The sequence below is a fragment of the Uranotaenia lowii genome, chromosome 3, assembly GCF_029784155.1.
Source record: "Uranotaenia lowii strain MFRU-FL chromosome 3, ASM2978415v1, whole genome shotgun sequence".
NCBI lineage: Eukaryota > Metazoa > Arthropoda > Insecta > Diptera > Culicidae > Uranotaenia > Uranotaenia lowii.
Window position 1 is genome coordinate 131,859,292 of NC_073693.1, and position 22,783 is coordinate 131,882,074.

The 22,783-nt window shown below is 39.5% G+C and overlaps 4 protein-coding genes across 4 annotated transcripts; 1 reads left to right on the top strand and 3 right to left on the bottom strand.

Moving 5' to 3' along the window:
* Window positions 1-11,157: 11,157 nt before the first annotated feature.
* LOC129754893 (ADP-dependent glucokinase) lies at window positions 11,158-13,232 on the top strand. Its single transcript, XM_055751150.1, has 3 exons — window positions 11,158-11,723; window positions 11,783-11,947; window positions 12,015-13,232. The coding sequence occupies exons 1-3, from the start codon at window positions 11,374-11,376 to the stop codon at window positions 12,988-12,990; spliced, it is 1,491 nt and encodes a 496-aa protein (XP_055607125.1). The 5' UTR covers window positions 11,158-11,373; the 3' UTR covers window positions 12,991-13,232.
* Window positions 13,233-13,802: 570 nt separating this feature from the next.
* LOC129755698 (HMG box-containing protein 4) lies at window positions 13,803-15,397 on the bottom strand. Its single transcript, XM_055752312.1, has 4 exons — window positions 15,240-15,397; window positions 14,962-15,170; window positions 14,109-14,894; window positions 13,803-14,054 (listed from the first exon to the last, which is right to left on the bottom strand). Exons 1-4 carry the CDS (start codon window positions 15,265-15,267, stop codon window positions 13,878-13,880), a joined length of 1,200 nt encoding a protein of 399 aa, XP_055608287.1. The 5' UTR covers window positions 15,268-15,397; the 3' UTR covers window positions 13,803-13,877.
* Window positions 15,398-16,324: 927 nt separating this feature from the next.
* On the bottom strand, window positions 16,325-17,088 carry LOC129752624 (uncharacterized). The gene is made up of 2 exons (XM_055748399.1): window positions 16,741-17,088; window positions 16,325-16,684 (listed from the first exon to the last, which is right to left on the bottom strand). The coding sequence occupies exons 1-2, from the start codon at window positions 16,885-16,887 to the stop codon at window positions 16,325-16,327; spliced, it is 507 nt and encodes a 168-aa protein (XP_055604374.1). The 5' UTR covers window positions 16,888-17,088.
* A 2,623-nt stretch (window positions 17,089-19,711) lies between these two features.
* LOC129752625 (uncharacterized) lies at window positions 19,712-20,450 on the bottom strand. The gene is made up of 2 exons (XM_055748400.1): window positions 20,128-20,450; window positions 19,712-20,071 (listed from the first exon to the last, which is right to left on the bottom strand). Exons 1-2 carry the CDS (start codon window positions 20,272-20,274, stop codon window positions 19,712-19,714), a joined length of 507 nt encoding a protein of 168 aa, XP_055604375.1. The 5' UTR covers window positions 20,275-20,450.
* Window positions 20,451-22,783: the final 2,333 nt, after the last annotated feature.

Here is a 22,783-nt window from a genome sequence, read left to right on the forward strand (position 1 = left end):
ACAATCTGTCTAAAGTATCTTGTAAAGGTCTGTGCAGATGAGACTCGGAAGATCCTGTGACAGACACCACGCCGTCATCTGCAAGTTGTCTTAGAGTGCAGCCTTCAGAGAGACAACTGTCGATGTCACTTACGTAAAAGTTGTACAAAAGTGGACTTAAACATGAACCCTGCGGGAGGCCCATGTAAGAGGTTCTTCTAATTGCAATATCGCCGTGAGCAAAGTTCAGATGTTTCTCACAAAGCAAGCTGTATAAGATGTTGTTCAAGAGAGGAGGCAGACCCCGGGAGTGCAACTTGTCTGACAACACCTCTATTGAAACTGCATCAAAAGCTCCCTTTATGTCCAGAAACACTGAAGCCATTTGCTCACGTTTTGCGTACGCCATTTGTATCTCTGACGACAGCAAAGCAAGACAATCGTTTGTCCCTCTGCCCCTTCGAAACCCAAATTGAGTATCTGAAAGGAGACCATTTGTTTCAACCCATTTATCCAAACGAAACAAAATCATTTTCTCCATCAATTTGCGTATACAAGACAACATCGCTATTGGACGGTACGAATTCGCATCGGACGCTGGTTTTCCGGGCTTTTGGATAGCGATAACTCTCACTTGTCTCCACTCTTGGGGAACAATGTTATGCTCCAAGAATTGATTAAATAAATTTAACAAGCGAAATTTGGCAGCGTCCGGAAGGTTTTTCAACAAGTTAAATTTGATTTCATCAATACCCGGAGCTGAATTGTTGCAAGAGAGGAGGGCAAGTGAGAATTCGACCATCGAAAAGCTGGAATCCATACCACACCTATCTGGAGGCACATCCCGTATTATTTTTTGTACAGGCGTAGAGTCTGGACAGACTTTCCGTGCGAAGTTAAATATCCATCTATGTGAATATTCCTCACTTTCATTCGTAGATGATCGATTACGCATGCTGCGTGCCACTCTCCACAAGGTACTCAAGGATGTTTCTCGTGATAAGCCACCCACAAAATTCCTCCAGTACGCCTTTTTCTTCCCCTTGATCAATTTTTTAAACTTATTTTCAAGGGAAACATATACTTCAAAAAGGGCGAGAGATCCATATTTCCGAAAATCTTTGAATGCTTTTGATTTGTCCTTATAAAGCTTGGAACACTGCTGGTCCCACCATGGGTTTGGAGGCCTTCGAGGAACTGATGAGTCTGGGATGGGTTTTGTTTGAGCACGAAGTGCACTTTCATGTATTAATCGTGAAAGAAAGTGGTACTCCTCGGTAGGAGGTAAAACATTCGTAGAACCGATAGCTGATGTTATTTCGTCCGTGTACTTTTTCCAGTCGATGTGTCTTGTAAGGTCATATGTCATATTTATTGTGTTTGAAGAGCTGACCCCATTGGTGATTGTAATTTTGATAGGCAAATGATCACTACCATTGGGATCAGGGATTACCTTCCACTGGCAATCCAATGATAGTGAATTTGAGCAGAGTGAGAGGTCAATTGCACTGTGTCTTGCAGGTGGTTTAGGTATTCGTGTTTTTTCTCCCGTGTTCAAAACTGTTAAATTGAAACTATCACAAATGTCATAGATAAGAGTAGAACGACTATCGTCAATTTGTTCTCCCCAGACAGTTCCATGCGAATTGAAATCGCCCAGGATTAACCTTGGCTCAGGGAGCACTGAGCACAGGTCCTCTAGGTGATTTCGATCCACTGCAACTCTCTGAGGCCAGTACAAACTGACAACACATAAGTCCTTACCTCTTATAGTTGTATGACACGCAACAGCTTCAATTCCGCCTGATAATGGAAGGTGGATTCTGTAAAAGGAGTGGCGCTTATTGATCCCCAAAAGCACCCCTCCATAAGAATCGTAACGATCCAGACGGATAACATTAAAATCGTGGAATGAAATGTTCGATTGAGAAGAAAGCCAAGTTTCGGACAACGCAAAAATGTCACAATTTATTTCATGAAGAAGATGTTTGAACGGATCCATTTTCGGAATTAGACTACGACAATTCCACTGTAGAACAGTGATATCTCCGACCTCTCGGCGTAAATTAGCCATCGAGAGAGATAAACACTGAAAGAAGGGGCCAGGTTTGCATCAATTGCTTCAAAAATGTCTTTGCCAAGGGGAGCATTGCGAAAACAATGTCTCTTATGGATTCAGATACGTTGAAAAACGATAATATTCCATTTACTATATCAGTTAGCTTGAAAATTCCCGCTTGGGAGGTTGGTTCTCCCGAAACTACGTTGGATATTGGAGACTTCGAAGATCCTGCCACTTCTGGTTTACTCTGGGGTACAAATTTCATGGGGAATCCAGGAGGGCCTGTTTTGGCATTTCTCGAACTTGATGGTTTTTGTCTATTATTTATTGTAGAGCTAACTGAGGGTATTTTTTCCGGAACTTTGGGGGTTTTAGGAGCAGGTTTTGCCCGTTTCCGGGAGTTTCCAACGAAGATAACTGGTCTATCCTGATCAGTGGAATCAGTGTCTTCACTGTCAACTGACAGCACTGAGAAGATGTTACTGCATTGGGGTTGGGTCGGAGGCGCCGCGCTCTTTAAAATTGCGGCATAGGAACGTTTTGACCGTTCCTTCAAAGAGCGCCTTTGTTTATCCCAGCGGCTCTTGAATGCCTCGCACAGGGAGATATCATGGGGTGAGCCCCCGCAATAGACACATTTCTGCTCTATTGCTGAGCACGCTCCTTCCCCATGAGTCTCCCCACAGTTGGGACAACGCGTCTTGTTGTAGCAGTGGGACGCTGTGTGTCCCAATTTTATGCAATTTTTACATTGCATCGGTCGAGGCACAAAGAGCCGCACAGGAAGCCTCAAAACTCCGTCAATCAAGACGTAGTTAGGGAGGGCGGTACCTGCGAAGGTAACACGAAATGAGGCTGAAGGAGTGTACCTTTTATCTCCATTAACGACGGTGGTAGTTCTGAGTTGGCGACAATCCAAGATTTCAACCGAAGTCGAATCAAGGCTCTTGAACTTACCAACGCCGTTGGATTTAATGTACTCCTCCTTGAGACTCATCTCTGTGATCACGCCCTCGATCTCTACGTCTCGAGAGGGGATGTAAACACGGTACTCAAGGTTAATGAAATTGCTGGCTACAATTTCATTTGCGGCTTTCCGGTCAGCCACAACAACGCGCAGCTTGTTCGGACGTACTTTAGTAATACTAGATACAGAGGGCCACCTCGCCAGATCTTTGGTGATCTGTACCACATTTAGTTGCTTACCATTTACTTTGGGCCGGATGAAAACCACCCAAGGTCCAGTGAGAGATGAGCCCTCTGTGTATTTTCGGAGCCGGGTTGTTACACTCTTAACCGAGGGCGATGAAGAATTACCACCCACCTGAGAATGGATCGCATTTGAGGGACCAGCATCATCTGTATCCTCCAAATGCTCTTCATTCTCGTAGGTTGAATTCTCATCGTCCTCGGTTGAGGCGTTTAACCCCCCGCCTTCGTCCATTTTTATCAACGGAGACACTAGTGTCTTCCGTTTTCAAAATTTGAACGAAGCACTGAAAATTCAAAATATAATAGTGAAAATGATAGGGTAGGAAAAGAGAAAAAAAAAGAAGTTACAAACTTGTTTCTTAATTCGAAAACGACGATTTCCTTCAGTGTCTGCGATGGTCCAAATATCTAACGTCAACAATGGCCGACCGCCACGTGGTTTTCTTTCGATCGGATGTCCGTCCGTCCGTACTGCCTGTCCGCCTTGATCAGGACGTAGATGGTCAACAATTGTGGTCACCAGGATGAGTTGGTTCCCCGACAACGGCAATCAAAGTCCGAATTATTCGGGCTTCCAATAAGATCCAACCGGCGCTGCGGGAGATTTTATTCGGATGTATCCGGCTGCTGGTAAGGAATAATCCTTTTCCAATCGGTGTAATATTGCACCCACGGTTTTATTGTAGTCGCACTTCAAAAATAAACTTTGAAACCACTCTTTCGACGAAATTGTTTTTTTTTTCACTAGCAGCGATAAAAACGCGACCGCCTTCGGCGAGTGATGCCAAACCAATGATCTCGATCGTCTTGTGATCACTGATTGGTGAGACAACTGTCATAAACCACGATTATGTCTACCAAAAACACAAGCTCAACATCGCAACCATCGCAATCATCGCTTGCTATCGAAAATGAAGGCCAAAAAGCGATCACGGGAAGATCTTCACGTTGCTGGTAATGAATCCGTTCTCAATCTAGACGACCTATGGATGAAAATTGAGGCAAAAATCGATTCATTACATTCTCAACTTGGTAAGCGTATAGACGACCTTGAAATCAAGCTGACATCATTGAAAGATGAATGTGCATCGAAAATCAACACCCTTACTACCGATATAAACAACTTGAAAGCGGAGGTTCATCATTCCATCGAGAATGCCGACCGATTGAATCGAAATCGTGAAATAATTATTTCCGGAATACCATACACTCAACAAGAAAACCTTGGTAAACTACTCGAAAATATAGCCAGTGCTCTTGGATTCAACGTATGCCCCATCGCTGATTTGAGTCGCCTAGCTAGATTGCCTATAATTCTCGGAGCTACGCCACCAATCCTCTGTGAAAAATCATGATCGATCCAAAAAACATGATTTCAGATAAAATATATTAATAAAAAGTTTTTAAATTTTCAATCGCAGGTTTTTAAACTTTAAATTACAAGCTCTGAGTATTTTGTCTCTTTTGATTAAAATATTCCTAAAATAGTCCTGAAAGAACAGAAGGTTGAAATAATGTTTTATTATTAAAAATTTGGAGTTAACCTTCCAAAGCCGTTCGCAAAATTTCCGTACAAAACTATTTTTGATAAATTTGACCTGCCGTTTACGTACGTTCTCCTGGCCGCAAATATTGACCGATTTCGATGAATTTTAATTCATTGTATAGATAATTTATTCTAGTTTCTCAATATTGAAAAACAAAGTCGAAATATTTTACCAAATCACCAGTAGCTGATTCCGAATGAAAAAAGTCCCGAAAAAGAGCTCTTTTTAGAATGCCTATAACTTGAGACAGGTTCCAAATATTGCGCTGGTTTTATGATATTTGGAATTGTCAAGAATAAACCTATCCATGGATGTATAAATTTTTGGTGGTCCAAAGGAAATTTTTGCCGCTATCCCGGAACTTCCGGTAGAAAAAATTCTTACTTCAAAAAAGTCACCCAATTTTGGCTTTGCATTGCTGTATCTCGGTTACCAATGGATCGATTCTCTAAATTCAAATTTTAGTTTTTTTTCGTTAACTTTATTATTATTTTCGTAGAACATAGTTGGTTCCTCAAAAATCTCAGTTGTTCAGTATATGGTAATAAAACTCACATCTTTTTTGTCATTTTTCAAACTCCCCTTCGTGTCGGTGGGTTTACGCGATTTTGTCATCGTGATTTCTCTAAAATTTGAACTCAAATTGGTCACTTTTTATATACCTAGAGATTCATTAGAATCTTTTCTTTCGATTGACATACATTTTGTGTGGTGTTTTGAAAATTTGTAGCAACGTTTTTCGAATTTACTGAAAGCTGCCAGATTTCAACCAGTTTGGTCCACGTTTTCAACAGGTTGGTGTACAAATCTCGCACCCCTCACGTAGCTGCGGGAGAAACAAATCCTGTAGCTCTCTTTTTGTCGCTCACCAAATCTACCACCCAACCCAGCAGCAGGAGGAACTGCCGTCTCGCCGCGTGGTTTGTTGATTGATTGTGCTGATGCTGATAACGAAATGAATGCTTTATTGTTGTAGGAATTGCTTGAATCTTTTTTGATTTAATATTTTAATGGACGGGCAACATTTCTAAAGTTCACGTCCATGATTTCAGATTCAGATTACAGATTTCAGATTGCTGATTTCAGATTTCAGATTCAGATATCAGATTTAAATTTCAAGATCCGATTTCAGATTCAGATTTCAGATTCAGATTTCAGATTTCAGATTCAGATTTCAGATTCAGATTTCAGATTCAGATTTCAGATTCAGATTTCAGATTCAGATTTCAGATTCAGATTTCAGATTCAGATTTCAGATTCAGATTCAGATTTCAGATTCAGATTTCAGATTCAGATTTCAGATTCAGATTTCAGATTCAGATTTCAGATTCAGATTTCAGATTCAGATTTCAGATTCAGATTTCAGATTCAGATTTCAGATTCAGATTTCAGATTCAGATTTCAGATTCAGATTTCAGATTCAGATTTCAGATTCAGATTTCAGATTCAGATTTCAGATTCAGATTTCAGATTCAGATTTCAGATTCAGATTTCAGATTCAGATTTCAGATTCAGATTTCAGATTCAGATTTCAGATTCAGATTTCAGATTCAGATTTCAGATTCAGATTTCAGATTCAGATTTCAGATTTCAGATTCAGATTTCAGATTCAGATTTCAGATTCAGATTTCAGATTTCAGATTTCAGATTCAGATTTCAGATTCAGATTTCAGATTCAGATTCAATTTCAAATTTCAGATTCTAATTTCAGATTCCGATTCAAATTCCGATTTCTGATTAAAGTTCCTGATTAAAATTTCAGAATATTTGTTACTTGAATCATAGATTTTGTGTCTCCTGCAGTAGACAATGCTTGAAATAAAAGAAAAGAATCATGATAACATTCAAAACAAATGTATCACTGAAGAATTCTAAAATTCAGAAAATTAAGAAAAGAATCATGATTACATTCAATATAAATGTATCACTGAATAATTCTAATGATAACATATCTAAAAAGATTCAAGAAGCCTATTTCAATTTGGAAAAATAATCTTTCTCTATTTTAAAATCAAAACATTTACTACGCAAAGAGGCATCAGCATCAGCACAACCAATCAACAAACTACGCGGCGAGACGGCAGTTCCTCCTGCTGCTGGGTTGGGTGGTAAATTTGGTGAGCGACAAAAAGAGAGCTACAGGATTTGTTTCTCCCGCAGCTACGTGAGGGGTGCGAGATTTGTACACCAACCTGTTGAAAACGTGGACCAAACTGGTTGAAATCTGGCAGCTTTCAGTAAATTCGAAAAACGTTGCTACAAATTTTCAAAACACCACACAAAATGTATGTCAATCGACAGAGGAGATTCTAATGAATCTCTAGGTATATAAAAAGTGACCAATTTGAGTTCAAATTTTAGAGAAATCACGATAACAAAATCGCGTAAACCCACCGACACGAGGGGGAGTTTGAAAAATGACAAAAAAGATGTGAGTTTCATTACCATATACTGAACAACTGAGATTTTTGAGGAACCAACTATGTTCTACGAAAATAATAATAAAATTAACGAAAAAAAATTAAAATTTGAATTTAGAGAATCGATCCATTGGTAACCGAGATACAGCAATGCAAAGCCAAAATTGGGTGACTTTTTTGAAGTAAGAATTTTTTCTACCGGAAGTTCCGGGATAGCGGCAAAAATTTCCTTTGGACCACCAAAAATTTATACATCCATGGATAGGTTTATTCTCGACAATTCCAAATATTATAAAACCAGCGCAATATTTGGAACCTGTCTCAAGTTATAGGCATTCTAAAAAGAGCTCTTTTTCGGGACTTTTTTCATTCGGAATCAGCTACTGGTGATTTGGTAAAATATTTCGACTTTGTTTTTCAATATTGAGAAATAAGAATAAATTATCTATACAATGAATTAAAATTCCTCGAAATCGGTCAATATTTGTGGCCAGGGGAACTTACGCAAACTCTCGGGTCATATAGACCCGAACAGCCTAATTACGGATTTTTTTGAGGGAGCACTTCCGGTGGTCACAGGAAGTTGCCTGGTACTACAGATTGTGTATTTCGTGATTCCCCAGGGAGGTTTTTAAAATCAAATTTTTGCGATTTTTTCTCGAAGAGTTATGATGATTTGAATGTGCGCTTCGGGTCATATTGACCCGAACGACTTTGGAAGATTAAAGGCTTATGGCTGAAGAACACGAAAATTATTACTAGTAAAATCAAACATTGATAGATAACTGATTATGGAAAAATGTCATCACAAGTATTTTTGACATCACAGCAGAAAGTGTAAAAAAAACTTGATTCTACTTAAAGCTCATCAATTTATATAAAACTTTTATTTTTAAATAATATGTTTTTGATTTGAGTTTTTGTAAAAAAAATAGTACAGAAACTATGTGGTGTTGTGAGCCTACTTGGTTGAATGATTCAACTGAATCAAAGCAATCGAAAGATTCCTTTTAATTCAACCACGGTAAATGAAAAGTTGATATACCAGTATTTCGATAGCAACTTACTACCTTCTTCAGTGAACGTTTTCGATTGATATCGATCATTGATATTCGATCAATCGAAAACGTTCACTGAAGAAGGTAGTTAGTTGCTATCGAAATACTGGTATATCAACTTTTCATTTACCGTGGTTGAATTAAAAGGAATCTTTCGATTGCTTTGATTCTGCAGAAACTGCTCTAAAGATTTTTAATTATTTTCAAAAGTCATTTCAATAACAAAAGCTGATAGAAATATTGCATACATATTTAGATTCGGGGAACCCAAATTAGTTGAAATTACCGTTTAAATTCATTGCACCTAGGAAAAATGTAAGTTTTGTGGCCTTGTGTAAATTTTTAAAACCCTTTTTTAAGTATTTAGAAGAACAAAAAACACGAAATAAAATTGATTATGAAATTGTTTTTTTTATATGAATATTTCATATTTTAATAACATTTGGTATGACATAAAAGATTTTTTTTAATAAAAAAAAATGGTTCGTTTCTATCTCAATCTTAGTTACACTTCTTAATAAACACCCATTCTGAAGACGAGATAGGGTTTTTGTATATCAAGTTTTGAGTTTCAATACATAAGGTTGATTGAACTAAAAATTAAAATCTACAATCAAAGTTAGTTTCAATTCATGAACGTCAAATTATGTCGTAGATCGAAATGTCTCAAGCCAAGGGTGATTCATTCCGAAATTCCGCCGGAGGCAAAAAAAAATTCTGACTGATTGATCAAGTAATTTACCGTTACTACCGTCAATATTAACACGCGCAATTCAAATTACTCTTTCATTGGTTTATTTTCGGTGAAAAAAGTGACTATTGGTGATAAAAGTGACCATTTTTCGGAAAATAGTGACTTTAGTGACCAAATGATGAAAAAAGTGACTTTTTAGTGGCTGACCCAAAAAAAGTGACCAAGTCACTAAAAAGTGACTCGCTACCAGCTCTGCTAGATACCTACCATGAAAATAATCGCATATGCGTCCCAGAGTATAATTTTCAACACAAACAAACCAAATTTTGGTATTTTTGAACGAGCAATGATGCAAAAGTATTTGTTTGTCACGTAAGTAACAAATGCTGTTGATTGCTGCCATCAAAACTGCGGGAAAATACGAAATTTCTCAAAACAAGTAACAAAATTCAATTGCTGTTTTCTCAACTCAACAAAAACGCAAATGGGACGGACTTGCTATGAGCGGCAGAGCTGTTCTCAAAACAATATTCGTGAACAATAATACTCACTTTCCGGGAAAAGGTTATCACATTACACATTGAGGCATTGATTTTCAATCCGAAACTGCTGCAACACTCTGAAAATCTATGAAGCGCATTTTGTAGGGTCAAACAATCCTTTGGGAGTCGCACAGGGAGGAACAGTTTTAGATCATCTGCGTATATCAACACAAACACGTCATGCAGCACTCCGGGAAACTCGTTCATAACAGTGACGAAAAGAAGGGGTCCCAAGTGAATCCCTTGTGGTACGCCGCTGTTGACCGAGAATATCCTGGATCTCGCATTCCCTATCTTCACAAATTGAGCTCTTTCTTTCAGGTACGAACGAATCCACTGAAGACAAATTCCGGTGATCCCATTTTTACACAGCACTGACAGGAGAGCATTTATGTTAATCACGTCAAAAGCCTTTGACATGTCGGTATATATAGCGTCGACTTGAAAACCCTGCATCATCCATTGTGAAGTTCGAGAGACGAATTCTGCCAAGTTTGTAACCGTTTGGATCGCTATTTCAAAAAGCCATGCTGGAAGTCCGCCATTTTCTCCTCTAACCAAGAAGACATTTGGTCATAAATAATGCTCTCGATTGTGGGAGATTTTCCAAAATTTCGGAAACTGACCTCTACGAATTAGAGTTGAGAAGAGCATTAATAACGGCTCCACCAAGGCGTTAACACATTTTTTAAGAAACGAATTTGGAATGCCATCAGGTCCACTACCTTTGGATTCATCAAGCAGCAAAATTTTTCGTCAAACGTCGTTCGTCGTTTTATGCTGTCCTCTCAAATCGCATAATGGTTCAAAATCAGCTTTTATGCACTTATACCCCTTTGGCTTCGAGAGCCTCATTGAACAAATATATTGAAAACGATTTGATTTTTGCTTAAAAAATATCTTGAATTTAAGTCAGTATAAACCTTATTTTAAAAACTCGTTTAAATTCTTGTTTTTTTACAGAATGAGGAACAGGAACAATAGTTTTTTTTTCGCAAAAGTAAAAATTGTGGTCTTGGGTAAAGTTTATTGATTTGAAACCTGTATTAAAAGTTTTACATTTTTTTTTAAAGTGCAGAAATTTCTTGAATGATTTATAACTATTTTTTAAAATTATTTTAAAAGCAAAATATGATGAAAAAAAAACCAAATGCATGTTTAGATTCAGGGCACGCGAATTAATCAAAATTAGTTCTTAAATTCTTTGCACCTCGGAAAATGTGAATTTTGTGGCCTTGTGTAATTTAGCAGAACCCTTTGAATGTGAAGTTGAGCGTTCAGAAGAACAAGTAACATAAAATCTAATGGAGGCTGAAATTGGTTTCTTGAAGAATATTTCATTTCAGCATAAAATTTGACATAAACATAAACGATATTTTTTACATATAACCAAAGTGATTATAGAAAAAACAAGTATTGGATGCAAAGTTGAGGATTTTTTTGATAATTCTTTTTTTTAACGTTTCAATATGGTATAGAAACATATTGATATAAAATTATAGAAGAAATCTGCAAAACAAATAGCAAAACCAAGTAACACAGGCATTCAATATTTTGACAAAGAGATGACATCCCTCGGTTTTCTGCCTACATCTTTAGCCGGCTTTTAGCTTCGATTCTTTCAAGCCACATTTTCTATACACACAACACAACTTTTGTAGACGACGGCGCTTCGTTAGTTTTTTTTACGTCTCTTCGTCATTCCTGGCTGCCTCTCGTTCACAAAACCGGCTTCATGTTTTTAATTTAATCAATACCGTTTTGGGTCATCAACCGAGCAGTTCATTTGATGGCAGTCGTCTTCGCAAGTGAATTATTAGAATAGAATCGAACGCTAAGTGTGTATTTTATTATCATAAATGGGAGTAGGGTCTTATTTTAGCTGGATAACGGCACTGAGTGTCTTTGCAGCACTCTTTTCCATAATTTACCAGGGCTATCTAGCATCCGGTGATCTCAAAAGTCTGACTGTGATTATACAAAATCTCAAAACCTTGGAGCATCAGCACAAGGTGCAGCAGCCCCGGGTAGCGATTGGCTATGGATCGTGCAGTGATCTCTACGTAAAAGCTGTTGATTTCCTAAATTTCACCAGTAGCTTGGACGAAAAACTACGACAGACAACCTCGTTCAATGTGGACGATATCACTAGCGAGGATGAGTTTCTGCAAAGTTTTGCATACTATTTTCAACGTGGAGCTGCAGCAGAGTAAGTTGTTGTTCTATGGTGATGAAGATACGTGGTCAATGTTTTTGTTTAATTTTTAGGCGGTTCACTTCAAACAAGGAACTTTTTCAAAAGCTAGTGAGACTGGCCAAGAAACACGCAGCGGCAGAGCCACGATGGGCTTTAGGCGGAAATGCACCGGTGATCGGTTCCCGATTGGCTGCAGAAGGTGCTACCGTTGTGCTAGGTGCAAAAATGTCCTCAAAGTAGGTGTTTTGTTGATAGATAACAGATCGTCAATGCTTATATGTTCGCAAATTTCTATAATTTTAGACTGAAATCTCACTTACGTCCTGATGTGCAATTAACCGGAAGTCTCATCGAAGACGACGACATCCATCTGATCCTGGAGTACAAGACTGGCGACGAATGGGGTCCTCTGCGTTCCCCACGAGCGAATCGATACATTTTGCATAATGATCACCACAATCCGTTTATCAGCTCTTTGGAGGAGTTTGAAACGGCACTGCCCGGTTTTAATCCGCATTTATTTGTAGTAAGTGGCCTGCAAATGATGGACAACTACGTGTACGAAGCCGGTGTGCGAGAAGGTCGAGTGCAAAAGGTCAACTCTCAGATGAGGAACCAATCACCGGACACACTTATCCATTTCGAAATGGCGAGCTTCGTAGAACTGGAACTTTTACAACTGCTCCTGGAGAAAGTTGTTCCGTTTAGCGATTCTTTGGGTATGAACGAGCAAGAGTTGGACAACCTTCAGCAAGTCTTGCAAACGGGAAAGATCAGCTTGGTGGCCGATAGCAATCCAAGGGTGGCCTTGTCCCTGGATCAAGCGAGAACCGTTTTCCGAACATTGAATGAAGAATATTTCCGGCAGCGATTCAAAGATCCCAGCCGACGGATGCTGACTCGTCTTCATCTGCATACCCTTGCCTACCAAGCAATTTTAGTCGTTAAAGACTCCAAATGGAAGAATACTAAAAATGCGGCTGCCAAAGCTTCGCTCACTGCCCACCGGCACGTCTGTGCCAGTAAGATTGTTAATCCGGACGCCGCTTATCGATTGCTGGATGACAGCTTTGCTACATCTGCAACGCCAGGAGCCCGAAGAATCCCGTTCAAAGAGCAGGATCCGGTTTCTTGTTGGGATGAATCCATCCAAATTGACTCTGGTCGAACACTGGAGGTGCAAATCTGCGTGGCGCCGGTGCTGATCTGTAAGGTGGCCAAGCAAACTGCCGGTGCTGGAGACAACATTTCCGGTGCAGGATTGGTACTGCAAATTTAGTAGTATTGACGATTTGTAAACCGAAACATCCCTGTAATCTGAAGACTTTGAAGAACTTTGTTTCTTTTAGACATTTCAAGCGCTGACGTAAAATCTCTTAACATTCTTTTATGTTAACGTTACTTTTTGGTATTTAGGCCAATTGGTTCGCAACGCAACATTCCAACTTGATTCCACCTTTACTGTTAAACGTTAAAAAACCTATTTGAGAATGCATAATAAAGAAAGTTTTAATTAAACTACGATTGATTTCTATTTGAACATGCGAGGAAGTCCCTTCAATTTTAGTTTTAAAAAAATGATATCTAAACCTGCATACTGAACAAACCTCTTTTCTACCTGACCTTTAACTTAGATATACTCGGTTCAGGATAGTAGTTATTTTAGTTTGCTGAACATTTCACGATGTTGTTCTCTATCTGACCATAAGCTTATAATCGGTGCAGAGATTTGTCATTTCAATTAGCTAAACACTGAAAAAACTGTTCCTCCATGAGCTTATACCCGATGCAGGATCTTGTCTTTACTGAATACAGAGCAATCTTTTATTTTTATGACTATGAGCTTATAGTCGACACGATTTAACAAACTGTTTTTGATCTGAGCGCGACCTTACCTATAACTAGTACAGGATTTTGTCATTTCAGTTCAGAAATAAGCTATTTTCTGCTGAACCATTTCTCAATCAGATGTTGAGCTTATACTCGGGGCAGGATTTTGTCATTTGGTTCATAGATCGGAAGTGAAGTCAGATAATTCTTATTCTAAATTAACAACCTATAGACGGCTTTCGAAGAAATGAACACATCTGATACTGTACGTTCAATATTTTACTTACATAGAATTGCGAGATATCTATTAAGGATAAAAGTCTAGAAATTACCTTTCTACAGTCCCGGCATAACATAGGCAATGTTGTCCAATGTATCCTGGCACAACTCCTTCAACCTATCCCCCTCAGTATGTATACCGGGAATATGCATCGTCAAGCACATGAGCGGCCCGAGCGAACAAAGTAAACTATCGAGCAGCACCGAAAGGCTACCGGATACGGCAATTTGACCCTAGAAAAAAAATGTATTAGGTACTTTCAAATTAAGGAGAAAATTTGCAAATACTTCGTGTTCTTTGAGCCGTTCGCCGATGATCGTTAAGCTATCGCCGAGCAGCTTAAGATGAGCTGCCACGTCCGTCGGTTGATAACCTGGTAATTTCAAATGGGCACCGCCTTTTGTGGGCGATTCCGGAGAATGATGAACCACAGCTGCAGAAGACATTTTACTTTCGGCAGCAGCCACGGTAGCTTTCGGTTGCGCCTTTTTTGCTCGAACCGGTGTGGTTGTGGTACTCGAGGCAGCCGCTTTGGCCGGAGCCTGCGATTGTATTTTGTCCAGATGAAGATAACGCTTGACGTAAGGAGTTTCCAAGGCTTTCTCGCTGTTCTCTTTGAACTTTTTTGCGATATGACGGGCACGTCGTTTCCAGTTGTGTTTCGTATTAGTGGGAACGTTGTTCCACAGTTCCCCTAACCTGCGGGACATCGATGCGAAATCCATTTCCGGGTTTCCCATCAATTGTTGCCGAGCTTCTTTAGCCCACAGCATGTAAGCTGTTATACGCCGGACGCCTTTGTCCTTACGTTGCGCTTTGCCCATTACAACCTTTCCATCTTTCAAAACTTTCTTGTACCTGGCCGATTTCTCAGACATATAGAGACTCTGTTTCGGCGGCATTTCGACAAGTAAATCGGTGTCGCTTCTCTCCTCATCGTCACTCCCACCTTCCATATCCTCAATATCTATAGCATCATCGTCATCCGAATCGTTCGTGTCCCCTCCGGATTCCGAAGGAAAATCGCTATCTCCCGACAGCATGTCTGCCCCGTGTTCTGATTTTATGGCGTCCTACAAAATATTTTTAGAAAAAGAAACATTTATCATTTGAAGACAAATTTCCAAATTCAGACCGTACAATTAGGTATCCCAGTCCGGAACTTCCGGAGGAAACGCCCACCGGTGTGCTCTGCTGGATATTGCCGGAAGCTATTCCGGTTCCCTTGCCTTTGGCAGTCTTCTTCTGCTTGGCATCGTTGATGTCGTCGGGTGATTGGAAATCCATCAACTTCGAGGATTTTTTGCAGACCCGACCACTGCGAGACACCCCGGTTACCTCCAATTCGCCTGAGAAACAAAATATTGAAATGTTTTCGAATTCAGATAATTAACGACTCGGAAAATGCCATTTCTTACCATGAGGTTTATTTGGGGTGTGCTCCATCTTAGAACTATGAAGATTATTCACCGATTACAGGTAAAATACAGAAATTTTCGAAAGTTTTGGCCAGGAGAATTTTCTATTTAGGAATTTTGGAAGCAAAACAAACTTTGCTTTGAAGAAATGTAACGCTGCATAACGCTTATGCTGCTTCTACACACGCTTATTCGGCTTTACAGTAATACACGAATACGTTTCACCTAAAGCCCTACAGTAAAAGTGCGGCAGACTGCACGGTGAACAAAGTTACTCTGTTCTGTATAAAAATCCATACAGAATCGAGAAAAGTGTCTCCACTTAGTTTTATGTTTGGGCGCTTTAAACAGAGCGTGAGCAAAAAGCTTTTACACATTCGAAAGCTTTCAGCCAGTTAGTCAATTCTGTATATTTTGACATGGGGATGCCCATGCAGTTTGAAATTTTCTTTGCAAAAGTAAAATGAAATGAATATTTTGGAAAAAAAGAAGTCTTTTTTCTCGAAAATAAGTTGTTTATTTCGTACAAGTACATCATTTTGTAATGGAAAATCTTGATGGTCATCGCCACAAAATAAATGATTGATTTAATTATGTTAATTTTCTATATCGGCAACATTTTATTATCTCCCACCCATCGCCCGATTACTCCGGTCATTTTTTGGCTGGAGTGTAGTAGCGTAAAATTTTCACTTACGGCTCACGTTCAACAGCTGCTGGCTCCGAAGCCGGCGATGATGGAGTGGCCATCTGTGCCACGATCGCCGCTTCTGTTGGCTTTTCGGTGGAACAGCGGGTACATCAGGTGTGCAGCGCCTGCTGTCCATGTGGATGCGGAGCAAAAATCCCGAGTTCTCCTTCCCCGGATGCAGACGGTGGGTGTCAGTCCAGTGCTGTTCAAACGTCGCGACAATCGTTCTCGTCAATGGCTTCATTTTACCGCGATCAAAAGTCTCGACCCCAGCGCGTGATCCAAGCCAGGAATGGCTCATTCGACAGAGGATGGGCGGCGATTCGATCCTGTGTTTCGATGGACAATGCTGTGATCCGGACCGTGGACGAAACGAAGTTAAAAAAATCTCCGTCTAGTATGTGGTTGAAAACACAGATGGCGCTGTCTGTGCCGTGCAGTTTCGGAAGAGTTCGGAGCTCGTTTTGTGCCGGAAAGAAAAAGGTTGAAGCCGATACCAATGGGTGCGCAGCAACATGAACACGTGCCGAGATGTGGAGCAAAATATGCCGGAACCAAAAAAAGGGCCCTGAAGAAAAATCTCGTTAGGTATTTTGCCACCTTGATTTTCATAGAAACTCACGCTTTGGGCGACCCTTTTCGAGTTGACTTTCCTCGTGGCTTCGTTTCTTCCGACCTGATGTTGCTGGCGCTGGTCCGGTCTTGTTTGGGATCTTGGCACGTGCCTCGGATTTGTTGTCCGTGCCTTTGTGGCCTGTGGCGATAAATCCGGGGTTAGGTGATTCCTCTAGGATCACAAAAGGCACCTACCTGAGCCTGAGAATATCCGTTCTCCGCACTATCCGGATCCGTCACCTTTAAAAGGCTTTTAGCCCGACGAGCACTGTTCTGGTGCGTCCGGTTTCGAGCACCACACTTGACTATTGTGCGGAAACTGCAGTGACGTTTACCGCTCATTTGCACGCTTAGTAAAGTTTCCCCCAAAATGGGTTTTTACTTTGCACATTTTTTATTGATTCTCAGTTTTGGTTAAAAACCAACACGCTCGTATTGTTTTATGCAACGGGTGGGTTATTGAATCAAACTTGTTGCCTAAATTGCTCTCTCATATCATTGCTCAAAATTAATCAAAATTCAAATGTAACACAACATTGCTGCTTTGGTAGAATTTTTCATGGATCATGACAACCCGCATAATCAATTACAATATATAGAGAATATTCTATATTGTCTCTAAACGTTATCGTTTATTGTAAAGTGAACAGTATATGTACAATAACACAGACCATATTAACAATCTGTATTATGATTATCTGTTAAAGTACCATATGGGGAAAGGGCTGTTAAGCATGTTTACCATTCAAAAAGAGCGATTTTTTCGAACAAATATTTCATGCTACATTATTGGATACGGTTAAAATATCATCCACTTTTGGCGAGCAAAACAATCTACCTGAATGTTCTAGCTACGTTGGAATACAAAATCATAGATTTCATCAACTTCAATGGATATAGTTTGCTTATAGTAGTTTGTAGTAAAAATAACGCTCAATCATACGTTCCGCATATTGTAAAATATTTTTAAAAAGAGCTTCCCTGTACCATAACCAATATAGTTCCAATTCTTTCCCACAAAAAATAAAATAAAATTAAAAAATTTAAATGTTGAGATTTTTATTTTTTATTTCTGATATTATACATGGATTATACAATCTTACCTATTTGTGCAGATCTGCATTGTTCAGCCTTTCAGTAGATTTTTTTTCCGCTCTCCGCTCAGCAGAGATCTTTGTTTCTGTAATTTCATTAGTTTTATTTAATCTCACTAGTTTTTATCGATAATATAATATAGTTTTACTTACTTTTCGCGTTCTGTGTGTTTTTCTCAGCGTGATTCTTTTTTTTCGGAGCCATTTTGAACACAGTTTTCAGTTCCGAACCTGGCGTGGGGTTGCCGACACAAATTTTAACGAAGTGAAGTGAAAATTAGCAGATGCTGAACCCAAGAGCGAAAAAATGCATAAGCTCACAACTACATCTTAAAATAACAATATTAGTTATTATCCGCAAGAGGTGAAATGATAACGACTTGTCTAACTCATACAATGTTGTCAATGTTGTTTTTTTTTAATTTAATGTCTAATGCTAAGAAAATATAAGGAAACTTTGTCGTACACTGTTAGAGTCCTGGATAAGGTCCAGAGACAATATTCAAAGGTTGCAAATTTTTATTCTCTTATTATACTATACTTACTAAATCATATATCATATTGTCACTGTCACTGATACGATCCTGTCATAATTTATTGAGGTAATAAAATTTTGAACATGTATAATGAAATGATACTTGGAAGATATTTCATACTGGTACTGCTACCAATATATTAAGTTAATAGTTAGTACTATATCCCCAACTGTTTTTAATTATGCGGGAAGGATCCATGAAAAATTCATAATCACGCCACTAGGAGTTCGAAGGAAGAAAAAAAATGATCGACTACATTCCGAGCATACCTCAGAAGCGTAACACCTACTGCAGAGGTGTCTTAAACTTAATATATAAAACATAAACACATCATAATAAACTCAAAGCCAACGAATCTTGGCAAAAATATCTTCACGCCAACGAATTATGGCAAAGATTAAACTAAAACTAAAGACGAAACTCAACGCCAACATATCTTGGCAAATGATGTCAATCTATTCCAGCAGACCCGGTAAAATTCCTTCGACTCCTGAAACCAAACTATTAAGACTTCCTCCTAAGCAGCAAAACAATCAATTAAAATCTTGTAGTCATTGAAAAAAATGACTCTGATCTTACAGTGAGGACTAAACACAATTACTGGTTTTTCTAGAAGCAACGGATGTCTTAGGAAAAGAGGGATTTAATCCTCTTAATTGCCAAGGGCCCGGAATAGAGGTTATACCGCGCCTCCAGATCGCGTTCCTTTTGATGTTTCCTTAGCAACCCCCTTGACATCTGTGCCCGAATGTTCATGATCTTGAAACGGATTAAAACCAGCTAAATATGAAATACAGTATTGAACAAACAAAACAATACTGATGATAATACAGCAAAATGATATGATAAACAAGAAGAGCAATAATTAAGTAATCGCAATAATAATCAATTATCTAATACTAATAACAATGATAATTGTAACTAGACGCTAAGTTTCAAAAATTTGTCGAACTAATAATCAAAAGTGGTTCGATTCAGTTGGGCGCCATTTTGTAATGGAAAATCTTGATGGTCATCGCCACAAAATAAATGATTGATTTAATTATGTTAATTTTCTATATCGGCAACATTTTATTATCTCCCACCCATCGCCCGATTACTCCGGTCATTTTTTGGCTGGAGTGTAGTAGCGTAAAATTTTCACTTACGGCTCACGTTCAACAGCTGCTGGCTCCGAAGCCGGCGATGATGGAGTGGCCATCTGTGCCACGATCGCCGCTTCTGTTGGCTTTTCGGTGGAACAGCGGGTACATCAGGTGTGCAGCGCCTGCTGTCCATGTGGATGCGGAGCAAAAATCCCGAGTTCTCCTTCCCCGGATGCAGACGGTGGGTGTCAGTCCAGTGCTGTTCAAACGTCGCGACAATCGTTCTCGTCAATGGCTTCATTTTACCGCGATCAAAAGTCTCGACCCCAGCGCGTGATCCAAGCCAGGAATGGCTCATTCGACAGAGGATGGGCGGCGATTCGATCCTGTGTTTCGATGGACAATGCTGTGATCCGGACCGTGGACGAAACGAAGTTAAAAAAATCTCCGTCTAGTATGTGGTTGAAAACACAGATGGCGCTGTCTGTGCCGTGCAGTTTCGGAAGAGTTCGGAGCTCGTTTTGTGCCGGAAAGAAAAAGGTTGAAGCCGATACCAATGGGTGCGCAGCAACATGAACACGTGCCGAGATGTGGAGCAAAATATGCCGGAACCAAAAAAAGGGCCCTGAAGAAAAATCTCGTTAGGTATTTTGCCACCTTGATTTTCATAGAAACTCACGCTTTGGGCGACCCTTTTCGAGTTGACTTTCCTCGTGGCTTCGTTTCTTCCGACCTGATGTTGCTGGCGCTGGTCCGGTCTTGTTTGGGATCTTGGCACGTGCCTCGGATTTGTTGTCCGTGCCTTTGTGGCCTGTGGCGATAAATCCGGGGTTAGGTGATTCCTCTAGGATCACAAAAGGCACCTACCTGAGCCTGAGAATATCCGTTCTCCGCACTATCCGGATCCGTCACCTTTAAAAGGCTTTTAGCCCGACGAGCACTGTTCTGGTGCGTCCGGTTTCGAGCACCACACTTGACTATTGTGCGGAAACTGCAGTGACGTTTACCGCTCATTTGCACGCTTAGTAAAGTTTCCCCCAAAATGGGTTTTTACTTTGCACATTTTTTATTGATTCTCAGTTTTGGTTAAAAACCAACACGCTCGTATTGTTTTATGCAACGGGTGGGTTATTGAATCAAACTTGTTGCCTAAATTGCTCTCTCATATCATTGCTCAAAATTAATCAAAATTCAAATGTAACAATCATTCAGAGGGATTCAGAGTTCTAAATTTACACTATTTGAACGCGTCATAGTTGTAACTTTCCAGTTTCTGAAATTCTCCAGTGTCGTTTTCTTAGCTAAGTGCTCAGCTTATCCAGGTGCCTAGGTTTTGTAATCGGATAGAGTAGCGCCACTAAAAAGATAACAAATAGTCATGACTTGTTCATCAGAAAATGAAATCCAAATACGTACCAAATAAAAATAATTAACCGGCGTCTCGCGTCAGCTCATGTAATACGGAATAATTGTAAATCGTAATCCTCGGTTTATACAATATGTTAACCATCGGATAGCTCCTATATACCAATAGTAATTTTTCTCTGCCAAGCACTTATCCTGAGCACTAAACTATACGCATTCTTATCCGGTTCCAAAAGCTAAAGAAAAAAAAATTAACCAATTATACCTTTATCAGAATGTTGTTGTTGTTTAATTTTACCTGGTCTGCTCACGAGTGGAGTTCAAGCGAAAGTTTTCCTGGAACTATTCGGATATTTTTTGGGTTGAGATTGTCCAACAAATCTCGAGTTTGTTCCATTCTTTTTTCGTCCTCTACCTTTGTTATATGATGGTGATCCGGATGATTTGCCTTGGGAATTAGGGAACCAGTATTTAGACTCCGGCTGAGCCTATGTTCCTCTTCATACTTAGTCCGATTTGCTTCCATCAAATGTCGATTGCTATCCGAGAAGACTACACCAGTTCTTCTTCTGACAATATTTCGTACCGCGGGAGTTTTTCTTCGTTTCGTGCCGTTCTACAAAAGAACAAAATGTTTAAGCAATTTGAAGTAAACAGAAAATTTTAACACTTACCTACCTAGTCCTGAAGTACAACCAAACTCTACCAACGTATTCTGGAACCAAATTTTTAAACTGCATGATTTTTCATAATTTACAGTCTATTTAATACCGTATTTTTTTTCACCTGGAGGCAAACTAGAGGCAACCTAGGTTCGCTCTAACTGCTGTCATCGTGCTCATTTATTGCTCGAGAGGCAACCTAGGTTCGCTCGAAAAAGGGACGGAGTCGCCTTGAGAAAAAAGTCAGTTTTGCGAGAAGTTCACCAATACTCTCAACGTTGTTGTCAAAACATTAAACAGCTGTTTTTGGCTGAAAACAAAACAGTTGAAATAATGAACGGGCAAATGATTATTGCCGCGATTTTGAACCTCTCAGCCAAGCAAAATCGTACTATCTGCAGTCCAGTGCAATCCGGACACGAAAAACGGCAATCCGGATGTGAAGAACCGAATGAAGAAATCCAGAAGGGAGAACAAAATGACAGCTGCATGTAAACATTGCGCTCGTTCTCACGCACACCTACGTATGGAATAACTCGAAACCCGAAACTTGCTTTTTTATTCTGACGGTTCCAGAGCCAAATCCGGAATCAAAAAAAAATACGCCATAAGATACAAATTTCTGCCGCATCGTCAAACAGTTCACGTTTTTTTTTCTTTTTTCGTTTCGACATCCCCGTTCAAAGCTTTCCAACAACAGCAAACTTTTTATACAGAGCTGAATAATAAAGTTTTAGTTCGCATCTGTATATTGGTGACCCAAAATTACCCAAAACTGAATTGGGGGTATACAAATTTTGAACAACAATCAATAAGTTATTTTGAAGGTGTAATCGTAACACATTTAAAGAATAACTCAATTTTTCCGTGTGACTTTCTCACCGATTCGGCAGCACTGAGAAAGCTTCTGTAATCCTTCAACACTGCCAATAACGAAAACATTCCCGCTTAACAAATTAAATGCTTGGAATGCTTGAAAGAATGCTTGGATTTCAAGCATTCTTCAAGCATTCCTTCCATTGAATTCAAGCATTAAATGGCCCAACCGATTCTACTTGAAATGGTTTTCCCGGTTCAAAATGACAGCTTACACACACATATGCTATGCTTGGTTTGTTTTGATTATGTGCATATGTGTTAGTGAACAAAAAAAAATGTGCGTGTGTATTTGTGAGTGCAGCTCATAAATGGGAATTCTGAAATGTTTTGTTATTTCGGAAGCATAATAAAAAAATTCGAATCATTCAAAAAAAATATTCACATAAACTTTATTTCACAATTAACGTCTAATTATACACATTTTCTTCTCCTATTCAACACTATCCACTTGTTTAACTTCCGTTTCTATTTTCACTTGATACCATACGCAGTTTTGTTTCCCGGACCGCTACCGCAGTTGTTGTCTTTTGGCCAATCATTTTTTTTCTGGATCAGGCCACCCCGAGCTCGTAGAATGTTGAAAAACTCCGGCAAACAGGGCTTTTCGGAAGAGAGTC